The 14,136-nt window shown below is 27.9% G+C and overlaps 1 protein-coding gene across 5 annotated transcripts in view; it reads right to left on the bottom strand.

Annotated features, from left to right (window-relative positions):
• LOC132928888 (fat-like cadherin-related tumor suppressor homolog) overlaps positions 1-14,136 on the bottom strand; it is a 139,778-nt gene that overhangs the window by 28,933 nt on the left and 96,709 nt on the right. For all 5 annotated transcript variants that reach the window (XM_060993829.1, XM_060993832.1, XM_060993833.1 and 2 more), the window contains 2 exons: positions 6,694-6,800; positions 2,474-2,678 (listed from right to left, as the gene is read on the bottom strand). In XM_060993829.1, the coding sequence (XP_060849812.1) occupies positions 2,474-2,678; positions 6,694-6,800 (312 nt within the window). The remainder of the gene's footprint in view (positions 1-2,473; positions 2,679-6,693; positions 6,801-14,136) is intronic.

Below are 14,136 nucleotides of genomic sequence, written 5' to 3'. Positions count from 1 at the left end.
TAGTAATATTTGTGTTAATCATTTTTTTTGTATAATACTATTATACCAAAATAATTAACATCGTTATTGATAATTAAATAAGTAATTTCGTCTAAATTTTATCATAACATATTTATAAAATAATTGCCTTTATCTATTTATTTATTATATTATATAGTTTCAGAATGAACACTTATGAGGAATCTTAAATTACATTTTCAAAACTATTAGATATAAAAGAAAAAATATTTATGGTTTTCATCAAAATTTTAAATTTTTAAACACTTATAAAAAATGTTCGTGTCTATGAATTTTCGATATTGAGAATTGATATATGAGAAATTAACAACCTATGAAAAAAAGCTTTGTATTCAATTTGACAATTTTCCATCATTTTTACTAAACTAATATTTTTAATCGATATTTCTAGAAAAAAAACTATAATATTGATTTATCACACCTATAAATAGTTCAAAAAGAGTAGGAATATTTTGAAAATTGTATCGTATATAAAAATGGTACAATAAATAAAAATTTGATGAAAATTTAAAGTATCTACGCGTGGTTATTTGTTTTTGAGTTGCACTAAAAAACCATAATCGATTTTGTCGAAAGTTGAATTTGCATAAAGATTCTCATTTTTCCTTAATTTCCTTTATTGTTTTATTTTTTCCTAATAATAAAAAAAGTAGAATATAAACATTTTTAATTTTTACCATTACATCTAGATCAATTTTGCTATAGAAAATCGATGCATTTTTATTGCCCTAAAAAAGGTGATAGTAGACAGAAAAAATAACACATTATTGTAAAATCAATACATTTATCACTCCGCTCAGAATCTAAAAACGACCCGGTAGTCTAAATTATTTATTATAACCATTTAAAAATTTAAAATGTAGATAAAAAAAAAAAGCGTTTGAGTGAGATACTACATCGAAAATACCTGTACTATTATTCTGCTCATTTAAATTTTAAATTTTAAATACTTATAAATTATAAACTATTGATTGAATATTTTAAACTTAAGAATCAATATTTTGGAAAAATATTCTGCTAGAGAATTAATTTGCTAAAACGTAGTGTTTCGAATGCTTTAATAAAAAAAATGGGTAGAATATTGTTTTTAAAAACACGAGAATTTACTGATAAAGTGAGTGTCCTATGTTTAAAAAAGAATCACCTTTTATATTATGTATTATATTAAAATATATATACCTTCTAGAAGTGACCGGTATATATAATGCATATACAGTATACATATAGCATAAAAAAGAGGCGTGGGACGTGACCGCTTATTGTGTCTGTGATAGCGAGTGGTGGGTGAGGGAGGTAGTAAACGAACTTGAGCGGATAACTATTATACTGTAGTATGTGTTTTACTCGCTGTAAAATTCGTACGTCTGCACCATCATATATATATTTTGTGTGTGTGTGTGTATATTATTATACCCATGTATAGTTTAATCAAAAACTTTTTCGGAAAATATACCACAACCCCATTGCTTAATACACGCAACGCTCCTTAGAAAATCGAACGAGCGAATAACTGCTATACGAATCGACGGTGGATATGTATACCTATTGTGTGTGTGTGTGTGTGTGTGTATAATATAATATGATATGTGCGACAGGGCGTTTGACGTTTTACCACGACAATATTATAATATACGTACACGGTATAACGCGCTGATAAACGTTAAAATCATATCTACGATGATAATCAAAAAATAAGAAAATCGAATTCAACGACATTTCGTATTATCTGTTTATAAATAATATGCCATATACGTATAATATGTCTTTGACGCATTTGCTTGTATAATAAAATATAAGCCACAATGTAGTTTAGCTGGTTATGGTGGACACCTGGGCCTGTAGCATGGACTATATTATACAGCGTAAAGTATACTCATATCTATCTTTCTTTCTTTCTCTTTCTATACATGTATATAATATATACGAACAACGAATGCACGGATGGATTTTAAATTGTGTCCGTTAAACGCATTGGGCGATGCCGACAACGTTGGACGTCGCAAGGGTGGGTTTTGAATTATTTATATTTACCGACAGTTAACGGGAAACCTTATAGGAAACGTCATGTTTTAAGTCTGAAAGCCGAATTGAAGAGAAAGATAGATAGAGCGAAAGAGGGTGATAGTATGAGAAAGAGACAGCGAGAGCACAAAATTATACGGGGTCAAGAGTCGAGTATTGTGCAGTCGGCTAAAAATGAATGTATGAACGAGTATTTCGCAAATAGATCGATCATTGGAGATGATCGAACAACAGATGATGGAGGTATAATATGTTATCCATATTGTAGGTTTGTATTTATATATGAATTATTCTCTCTTAGGTTATTTCAAATTAATGTTATTTTATCATTTTATTCAACCTATACATAATATCCACAATAAAAAATTACTCTCCTTAGCACTATCTTATAAACATAATATATATATATATATTGATTATAATTAAAACTGACCAGTGTTTGAAGAAATAGTGAACAGTGATTGTGGATTTCCGGTGGTGATTTTGTATGTGATTCTTGTATCGGAAATATCAGCATCCTCGGCTTCTAACTGTATAATCGGAGTGTTTGACGGAGCGTCTTCCTTCACTCGCGGATAATACACTGGCGCTTTGGTCAAAGGAACGTTATCGTTTATGTTCTTCACTTCCACATACACCTATGAATAATAAATTAACAAATTGTTTAATTACTATTTGTGTGCTGTACGTGTAATAGTAATGGGTTGTATGAGCGGAAACTAATAATATCACTAATAAGCTATCAGAGTAACAATAGCAGAATTATATAATTTCCGGCGACGGCATCACCGTCTTAAATCACATTTAAACGACTTATGGATAGACGGAAATATGATGTGTTACGTATGCATGTAAATTTCCTCGTAAATGGCGGATATACATATTATGATGCACACGTAGACAGATTTTGTGTATCCAAACAATATTATATCTGTACTGCCACCTATTCCCTGCATGGGTAAATAGAGAATGTTATTTATAAGACTTTTTTTTAGTTCAAACAGTATAGCGATACTTTTAACAACAAAGAAAGAAAAAGAAATAAAAAAACCGATTTTGATAACTAAATACAAAATAAATTAACGATTAAAGTTGTTAACAACAACAAAAGTTTTAATACCTAGTCAAGATGAGATTATATTAGTGGTGAACGCAATTTTTTTTTTACAAATGAGACTTTTTATATTGTGTAATATGTTGGAATATAGAGTTTCGTATAAATACGATAACTTTACCAATTATAAAAAAAAAAAAATCACCGTTTAAATTAATAGGTATGTTTTAATAACGTACTAATTTTTTTTAATAGAGCCCACTAAAAATAAATTTATCAATGTATTATTTATGAATTTACTCGTATAATTTGTTTTATTACTTAAGTTTAGGTACGTTATTATCTTTACCAATATATTTTATAATATTCACGCATGCAATACATTCAAAATTACTGTAATCATTATAGTGTAGTGTGTATAATGACTACAAGACATCAAAATTTAATACATTGTAATAATCAACAACTTTAAACTACGAACCTTATTATAAGCAATTCGTGCCTATAGGTAATCATATTGTACTTAAATATGTATACATTGAATTTATGTACGCTCATCATTTCAAAAGTTTAAAAGTTTGAATATATTTTCTTAAAATATTTGTTATTACTAAGAAAGACAACTTAGTTATAAAACTTTTACCTCCTTCTATTAATTTTAAATTGAGTAATTGTAATACTTTATAATTAAATAATACCAAAAATCTACAAAATATTGACTTTATTTAGTAAATATTAATTTAGATCAGAAGACTACCCCTGCAATGTTGTTACCATCAATGTCATACTAAGACTATAATCTTTATGCGGTGTGTACATTTTTCTTTTAAATGCCATTTATCGGTGAGTTATATTAGCTTAATAATAACGAGTAAAATAATTGTTTGAAGTATTATATTATGTTGTTGTTGTTACACATAAATACACTTTCAATAGATTATTAAATTGAAAAAAAGAATATATCCCATTGTAAAATAATCTCAATAGATAATAAATATTAGATTTTAACAAAAAAAGGTATAAGATATAATTTTGATAACTGATAATTTTCACAGTTTATTTTGTTTTTTTCTTCAAATATTATAAGCAATACGCAAACAGATTATATTTTAATATCGTAACATATTTTTTTAGAGTAATAAGGAATTGGAAATTTCATATTTGAACCTGCGTCTGTAAAGTAGACAATTTCCGATAAGGGAAAAAGAATCTTTAAAAAGGTAGTAAATCTATATGGTTAATGGTGAATGATGGGTTGATAAATTAATATATGTATAATAAATTATATTATTTTAAATTGGTTTGACATTTATGTTTTGGATAGAATAATACCTCTACCATTCTTAAATGTACACGTGAAATTAATAAAATAATATTGCCGATTGATAAATAATATATATATAATTTACCGCAAGTGGGAAAGAAATTACGATTACCACAGCTAGATGATTTGTACAGAAGGTAAAGCCGTTAGACGATGAAAAAAGTTATGATTTAAATTATGGACTAGTAAAGCTCAAAAGCGAGATAGTGTCAAAGATGAAGAGGAAATGAATAGTTCTAGAACGGGTGGTGGTTATGTAATGAAATATAAAACAGCTAGGGATGTTCGGAAGAATTGATTTCGATGGTGAACGACCAAAATGTGGTTAGTGAAGTGAAAAAAAAAATAATAATTCTACGTATTTGCTTTGTACATTATAATATATTTTGATTTTTGAAATTCAAACGAGTATTGTTAAGATATTCTAAATGACTAGATTTTTCAAAAGTCAAAGGAAATCGATTGATATACCTACTATATATACATCAAATTTAATTCAAGTTATATTTTGAGAAGTACAAATTTGAAAGCCTATTTAAATCACTTAATTATATTCGCAGAAAAAAGTCCTTATAATAATATATAATTAGAATAAAGATTAATCTCAATATGTTTTTTTCTTTGAAAGTAAGTACCTTTAATTATATCCATAATTTATGATTCTTGTCTTGTGATATTAAATAATATAATATAATAATTAAAGTACTTATAGATTCTGAGCAGATCGATGAATGTATGCGTTTTATAAGTATATATCTTTTTTTTGTGTGGCGCACTTTAAAAGCAGCATATAATAAGTTTAAATTTTAAATTTTAAGAGTGGTTTCTGGTAGCAAATTGGATCTAATTGTCAAATGTATAAAGAGGAATCACTCTAATTTACAATAGGTTTCGAGTGTAAAATATATAAATATTTTAACTGCAATGACCCAAATCTAAACATGAAAAAAAAAATTAAAAAAAATTTAAAATAGAAAATTTCATAAATATGTTTGAAAATTAAATCATATAATATAAAAAATACTAATATTAAGTAAATCAATGTTAACTCGGTTTTTGAATTATAACTCGAATGAAAGCTGGGTAAAAAAATAAAAACAATTGGAAAAACATTCTTTTTATATACTACGAAAATGAATATAGTACGATAAAATTTATCGATATATTAATTTTAAATATAAAAGGTATGATATTATATGAGAGAAGCTATTCGTGTGCACTTTTTTAATAATGTTTTGTAAGTGTTTCGGATTTTCGTTTACCAACACATTATTTTCTTTATATATTTCGCTATTCATTTTAAATAAATAATTTTTTTTTTTCTTTTCTTAAAGAAAAAATAAACAAATTCATCGTTTTTCATGCCCAAAATTAGTAATATTGATTTTATACAATTAGAAAAAAAATGTACAAAAGTTCGTGTATTTATTCTATATATATATATAAGAATCAGCTTTTTGTATTCCTTTATATTTCCGAGTTTATTATAAACAAAAACCTACCCGTATTTGCGACTGTTTAAAGGAATCGAATCGATTGAACCAACATTTTATAAAAGAGGAATTTAGTACGTTTTCTCTTCAACATTTTAATATCACACTAACCGATTGAGCGTTAACAAAGTCACAAAGAATTTGTAATTCGTCTGCGTCGAGCATGGCACACACACTGCAGTGGATAGGATAATAATATAAATATATATATATATATAGGTACATAAATAGCAGCCAAAGAACCCAAAGAAAAAAAAGTGTATAAAAAAAAAATAAACCATATTTTCCGAATATCCTGTACATTAAATGCATACGTGTGAGATCGAATCGTATAAATACAATAAAATCGGAATCGTATGTAGGGGAATGAAAGACGAATATGTAGTGAGACATATTATTGTTCGAACAGTCAATAGTCAATTCGAAAAGCTGAAACTATGTGTGAGTATAAACCAGACGACCGCGGCAAAACTTTAACGCACCAGAATCGACTGGTTTTTCGAAAATCGTATACTGTATAACGGTAGTGTTTTACGGTTGTCATGTAATATCGTAAAAAAATAATGCCAAACGGTACGTTATCCGCGAAAGCTAGTCCATAAATGTTTCAAAGTTCAATATATATACGCGCATTATATACACATACAATGGAATATATATATACACATCACGGACCCCAAATTCCCTTTCGTCGACACTCGATTTACACACATTCGTCCAGTCATGCCGCCGGTCGCATAAATAATTGATGCAAATTAGCGTTATAATATCATCGTACGTACCTCGAGTCGAGAGTGCAGGGGAACGGTGGCGTGGTCAAAAGCCATCACGGTCAACCAATACGACGATTTGGTCTCCACGTCCAGTACTACCATTGTCCTGATGTTGCCTGTGAAAACAATAATACAAATACAATTATTAATACATTAAATAAACTATATTATTATCGTGGCCACATAGAATAAAATATCACATAATAATAAACAGTGTTATGCTGCTCGCATGTGTGTGTGTGTGTGTGATCATTAATGTTTGTTAGAACCGACGTTGGTGGTAAAAAAGTACACAGATTAGTTAAAAAATGTATACCGTTTACGTATTCATAACCAAATATCGCCGTATTGCAGCATATAATGCGGCGCAGACTACGATTCCCGCGCGTATTTTAAATTGAATATTACATATCGACGTGTCAATATAGTAATATATGCAGAGTATATATATTTTTTTGTTTTTGTTTTTCACAATAATAGATTTTGACACGAGTAAATAATAAATATAAATATATACGTTAGTGCTTCTTTTTTTGTTTTATGCATTTGGTGTTGTATAATTGAATTACTATAATAAGGCATTTATTTTGAAATGTATAAAGGGATATATTATTGTTAGACAGCTTGTCTGGACGAAAAGGAAATATTTGCGCCATAATGAACGCTGACAGAAAACCGGTATACAGTTTGAAATTTGATCAAAAACACAACTATTTTGCTACCCGACTTAGAGTTGTCTCGTTACGATATGATATTTTATAAAACGTAATTCCGGGAAGATATACCGATTAAATTTATTTTGTCTTCAGTATATCGTATTTAACACATGATTTTGATTGATTAGCAAACGAATGAGCTGTAGTCTGTATATTATATGTAAATTTTAGATTGAATTATGGATTGTGTTTATGATAAAGAATATCAAATTAATGATATATTTAGTCGTCCGGAAAGGATACATAGTGCGTTATCGAATAATTTCGTCTGTGATGAATGACTAAGAAATGGACTTGCGAGAACTATGTTTCAAAGAAAGACGTTGCATTATATATTACATCCTATGAAAGCAGACTTTCTGAAAATTCTCCTGAAAAATGTCTGAATACAATACATTTTGCTTTTCGGTCGTATTATTATTATTATTTCCGAACGAACGTGCAAACATCATCGACTTCGACGTTCTAAAATAGTACACACCATATTATGAGTATTGCTGTGAAACTGTATATATGACGCCGTTTAAGTCTATGTATATACATTAATATACTGACGAGACAGCATTATATTTTGGTTTCGAGGGTATTTTAAACGACGTTCATATTTTTGTCTAACTTAACCCAACCTAATTTAACCTAACATCCGTAATGAAGACACTACAAATATGAATGTACAGACATTATATGAGTCTGGTAATTATTATGAATGATTTCGGGTAAGAATTTCTCTTTGGAAAATTTTACCACGAAATGAGTAAGAAATATTAATCGGGTATTCATGGACTATATGATTTACAGGAAATGACAAAAAAGTAGATTTTTTTCTCAAATTATTACATAATACTATACTAATGTAGTATTATTATATTTTAAATTCATAGTAATAAATTGTTAATATTTTAACAAGGCTTGTGAAAATCGATTGTCCTTTAGACTGTACGTGACACAGCTACACGGACTTCCGAATTTGACTATAGATAATTTGTCTCAACGTATAAATGGTATAACCGACGACTAGAAATTCAACTCGCGAACCAATTCGCACGTAAAGTCACTGTAATAATATATATTAAAACGACTATTATGCAATCATCATTATTATATATTGTTATTTCTATGCCTTAACGGGATCGACGGATGAGTGGCGGTGTAAAGGTTTATGACGTAAAATTCCGGAGGTCGGTCGGACAGATTTATTCTCTTGATTGAAGAAATCCTTCACACCCCAATACTCGAGCATAGGATCACAACTATACTATATATTTTATGCCACTACAATCGTCAAGGCCGCTATATCCATACAATAAATAATCGATTACTGCGAGGTCTAAACGCGTATTCATTTTAGTGCCACTACGGCCGTCGGACGTCGCTGTCGTTGTTCGTCGTTAATCAACATAATAACTTATGAGTTATGATACCAGTGCACACTTACAGGTTCGTTATTTTTTTGTCCGTCCCACAAGCAAACATATATTATATATACATGATATAAGGTAATTAAAAATTCCACTTGTGCGACTGATACACTCCTACACGGATCCAGTGGTTATTAAACGAACGGGATTCTACGTGCGAGTGTTCAATAATATAATATAGATCACCTGAAATGACTTTTATGTTGGCCGATTACTTATTGTTTATTAAATCGGGGCAAACAATTGAACAGCGTGATTTGTTTAAGTTACTCGATAGTTTAAGAGTTTGAAAAACGGGCAGTCTTGAATATTATAATATATAATTGTATATACGCAGTACAATATAAATATAGTATATACCTACACAATGAACGATGTTTATTAAATGTATGTAAACATATTATGACTTTACAGAAAAATTATTCAATTATACGGAAATGGTTAAATATATGTAATATATCTATAAATAATAGATATAAACAAGATTTTAACCAATTTGAAAATGTAAAACGTCAGTTAATTTGCAACTCAAACGTATTCGATTCAATACTGAATACTATTTTTTTTTTTTTTTTTAAAAACCCGGCATCATAGGCCATTAGTTACAGTTTTTTTTTTTTTTTTTTGTTACATATTTATATTTACATTATATTATATTTGGTCTATTAAATTAATTGATTTTAAAAAATTAAGTATTTTCCTGTTTTGAGCGGGATCCGGACCGAGTAGTGAATCAAGTGTTTCTGTAATATTGGAGTTCATTCGTTCCTGTTGATAGAGTTGGCATTCCGTTAGTATGTGTTTGATGGTGAGGAGGGTTCCACATCCTTCACATGTTGGAGGTTCTTCTTTTGACATGAGGTATCCATGTGTTAATCTGGAGTGCCCAATTCTGAGTCGATTTATAGTGAATACTGAATACGTTGCATGTTATGATACTAAATTTGTAAATTAATATTAAACGATTGTGTTACTCAGAAGTAATTTACAATAATTATACTATTTCAATGACTTGTCACAGTACAATTTTCTCTTGAAATAGTTTGCGAACAATTAAATCAGTGAATGCTGCAGTGAAGGGTATCATACTCGTTTTAAATTAAGTTCTTCTCAAAATTAACATGTATTGTTTTAGAATTTGCCAAGTACAAGTGAATTTTTTTAAGTACTATAAAGTCAATGCAAATTTTTGAATGAATATATTTACCAAGTATAGTTGTTAAAGAATGTTATTCAGATCTATCAATACACTGTCGTTTTTGAAAATAATTATTCATGACTGATTTTAGTCTTAACCGATTTGATTGGTTCCGCACGGTAATTTATTTTAAGCACTTAAATCTTAAATCAATACATGATTTATCACGAAACATGCAATAAAATCTAATATGACGGACAACTTTGAGAAATAATTTGGTTATCATAATACTATAGCGTGCGTGACTAGTGCATTTTTAGCTAGTATAAAAAAATAAAATAAAATCTGTATAAGTTTAATGTATTTCGTTGAGCCCTCGTAATCGAAACTTAAGACCAAACCCAACGCAATTTTAAATAAATTGAGTGTTATGTAATAAATATAAAAAGAGAAAAATCAACTTTTATAAAATATTATTGATCCAACGATTTCTGACATATAATAAGCTATTTTTTAATTTTTAGTTTAAAATTTGATAAGTTTTTACTACCTGCCTAAAAAAGGATTACATATGATGTTAATAGCTTATTACATTTCAGCTGGCTTAAAATCGGTATATATAATAAAAAAATTGAACTGTAATAGTTGTACATTAAAAAATCTATGCATATAGAATTGCACAAAGTGTTTTAAATGGAAATGGCCACGTTGTCGTTACACTATTACACTAAATTCGTCACAATAAGTAGACAGTTAAATATCTCGTATGACGAGTAAATCGCGGGAATATACGCATACAATTAACAATAATTTTGATATTTAAGAAAAATGCACCCGAAATTAAATCTAAGGTCATGATGATACGTATTAAACGTATCATATTAAAATAATATAATATTATGCTTACAGTATAGAGATTGAAAAGTTTACGGTTTACCTTGTAATATCATATCAGCAAAATGGAATTTTATATAACTATATATTATAAAAATGGCAGCCGTTTTCAATTCGATTTTATTCTGTCGACTTTTATTTATCTACCCGATTCAAAATGGAAGCGCTCATTTCCCATATCTTTAAATGTGAAATATTTTTCTTCGAATACCTTTATGCACATGCAGGTACGTTAAAAAAGACGAATATGGTAATATACGCGGGGAATCATTGAAACATATTTATCATTTGTTTTTATTTTTTATTAAATTGTAAACATATATAATATGTTTTGTGTTAATTTTAATAAGATCTCTAGTTGATGTAACTATATTGCTGAAATAAATACCAATACATTTATATTGATTTTTAAACCATAAAATAGTTTTGTTACCATGTGTTTTGAGTAGAATTTTATTATATATATACATACGTTTATTTTATTTCAATTCATTGAAAATATTTCTAAAAGTCTATACTCAAGTAAGTGTTCAGTGAAAATAATTGTTCTTTATGATTATTATTTTTCTTAATTATAATGAAATAACCAAAAAAGAGATGTCGTTGAAACAGCTAGGTGATGAAACTATATATACAGTTTTTTTTTGTTATTTCTTTGAAAACTACTTAGAAGTTTCCAAAATTGACCTCTTTAAAGTACCATCCGTGTCCAATCACCAATCTATTTGAAACTTTGGCACATTATTTCGACACGGAAAATATATACAGATAACTGAAAACAAACATGCCGTTGTCAGACCAACGAACATTTTATTCAGTACTTTATGAAACAATATATTATGTTGAACTAATATAGTACCTGCTATAATTTTTATTTTTAAGGAATCAAACCTTATAGGTATATAAAAATAAACTAAGGACAATACATCATTTTCATATATAAATTGAAGTTATTTAGTTGGTTTAATGAAATAAAAACTTGAGTATATACTGCCTATTTTCAATAAAATAAATTTAATATAAATTTATATATACATAATCCGATAATTTATAATTTAAAAATACAAACCGGTGATATTTAAAAGCGGTTCAGTTAAGGAATTATAAGGTATTTATATTGTATATAAGTATGTCCAACCTTTGAATTATAGCTGCATCATATAGGACCCCTACACAGCAGGACATTGTATTCAGTTAGAATATGTTCAATGACTCAACGTTAAATATAGGTACTTTTTTATGATTCATACTTGATTCATAATAAATATTCTCAACTCACTCCAAAATTATGTTTCTACGGCCGAGAGGTTTATGGAACAACGTAAAGTCTATAATATAAACTTAATATTTAAATAACTTATTTTCTGGTAAAATTGAATCATCTACTTTACTTTCATTTTTTAATTTCAAAGTTCTTTAGCGTTCTAAGTCCTATTTAACATTCCTATACGAACCTGATATTTATACAAAATATTATCTGAATTGTAATATATTTTTGTGTTTTATATTAAATATTTTTAATAAAAATTAAATATATTTTATTCTCCATGCAAAGATTCATTAAATCCGTTCAGAATTTTAATCTTTGTACTGCAGCTGCAGCCTTAACACAGATTTAAATTGACTCCTTTACCTTGAATTTTGCCAACCCAAAGAAGTGTTTCAGATTTTATATTTTCTTTATGAAATTATATTTACTTTATCCTACTACAAAAATCATTTTTGTATTATCTATACATATATACCAATATTATATTACTGTCATTGATTGACGTCCTATTGACACAGCTGTATTGAATTTGCCTATACAACACGCCGTCGATGACAAAATAACTGGCACGTTTTCCTATTCATTTTTCGTTAATAAATTATAGTGAATTTATTGTTAATCATAGTTACAAAAATATTGTTAACATCGTAAAAAAAAGCTACGTTATAAACACACACTTATACCAATGTATTCGTATATTTATATATAGTACAACAAAATCACGGTAATGTTTTTAATAATCCAGTACGTTTACTGAATATTAAATATAAACAGTATGATTATATTATTATGAACGTATAGAATTAAATTGGTTGTAATTATATATCTACAATATAAGCATCTATATCAAGTACCTACAAACAAAATATGAGGTGAATGTGCAATGTGCAAGCATTGTATGTTTGTGAATAAGTATTATTTGTAAGTTTATAACGAGTGCAATGATATTATGGTACGTAACGTATTTTCAGTATTGCTCGGTCATCAGTAAAGTAAAGAAGTGGAAATAACAATAAATTATAAAAACGCATATAGAAAAAATCGAACTTTGATAATTTTTATATTTGTATTTTGTTTTACTTTTTATTGTTATAATTGAACGCCATTTTAACATTTTTAAATTGCCGGTACAATAGTTCAACGAAATAATGTTGTAGAAAATATTTTTTAAGCAATTGCAAGTACCGAAAACTGATTATACATTCTAGTTAAGATCAAATAAATTTTAGTAATTTTGTTATTTCTCATATTTTGTGAAGATAATTTAAAGCTTTTTTTAACAATTATTTTCTCTAACAAGGTATAACATCATAATAATTATATATTTTTTTTTTTTGGAACCAATTTCAATGCATTAATATTAAACGTATATTGTGGTTTTTCAAATGATGACGGTAGTCTTTAAAAGTTTAAATATAATAGCAGGACTCATAGGAAAAATGAAATATTCTTTAATCCCCCCCTCCACTCGGACTCAATATATATATATATATATATTATTAATGGTATTGCAACAACACAGTCGCACAAATCTTTAGCTAAGCTACCCTTAGCCATCGTAAATCCAAATTGAGCAACAGGCTTAAATTCGGATTATAATGTACCCGTTTATGATCGTAGACAAGTCCCATAGGTCTTGTATACAACCCATGTAATGCGTAAATCCTACTTTCTTTTTCGTATTTTTTTTGTCGAGATGAAAAACGAACTACCGAGGGATAAAAAATAAAAACAAACCAATGAAACGTCTGTGTTTTACAAACGATTATAGGTACATCCGCAATAAATAAAACTAAGATAACAAATTAAACTGTTTTAAAACCATTACATATTTATATAAATCTATTCCAGCAATAAATGACTATTGGTTGATTACTTTTCATTAACATAAATTAATTAATCAAAGGGAAATTAATTTGTAATCAAACAGAACGTGGACGTGGAAGTCGATGAACAAACAACCTCAATAAAACTATGTAACATATTTAATTCATTTTTCGAGTCAAATTTAAAATA

Source organism: Rhopalosiphum padi, chromosome 4, assembly GCF_020882245.1.
Source record: "Rhopalosiphum padi isolate XX-2018 chromosome 4, ASM2088224v1, whole genome shotgun sequence".
Lineage (NCBI taxonomy): Eukaryota > Metazoa > Arthropoda > Insecta > Hemiptera > Aphididae > Rhopalosiphum > Rhopalosiphum padi.
The sequence above is the reverse complement of the archived record's forward strand: the minus strand, read 5'-3'. Positions and strand labels throughout refer to the sequence as shown.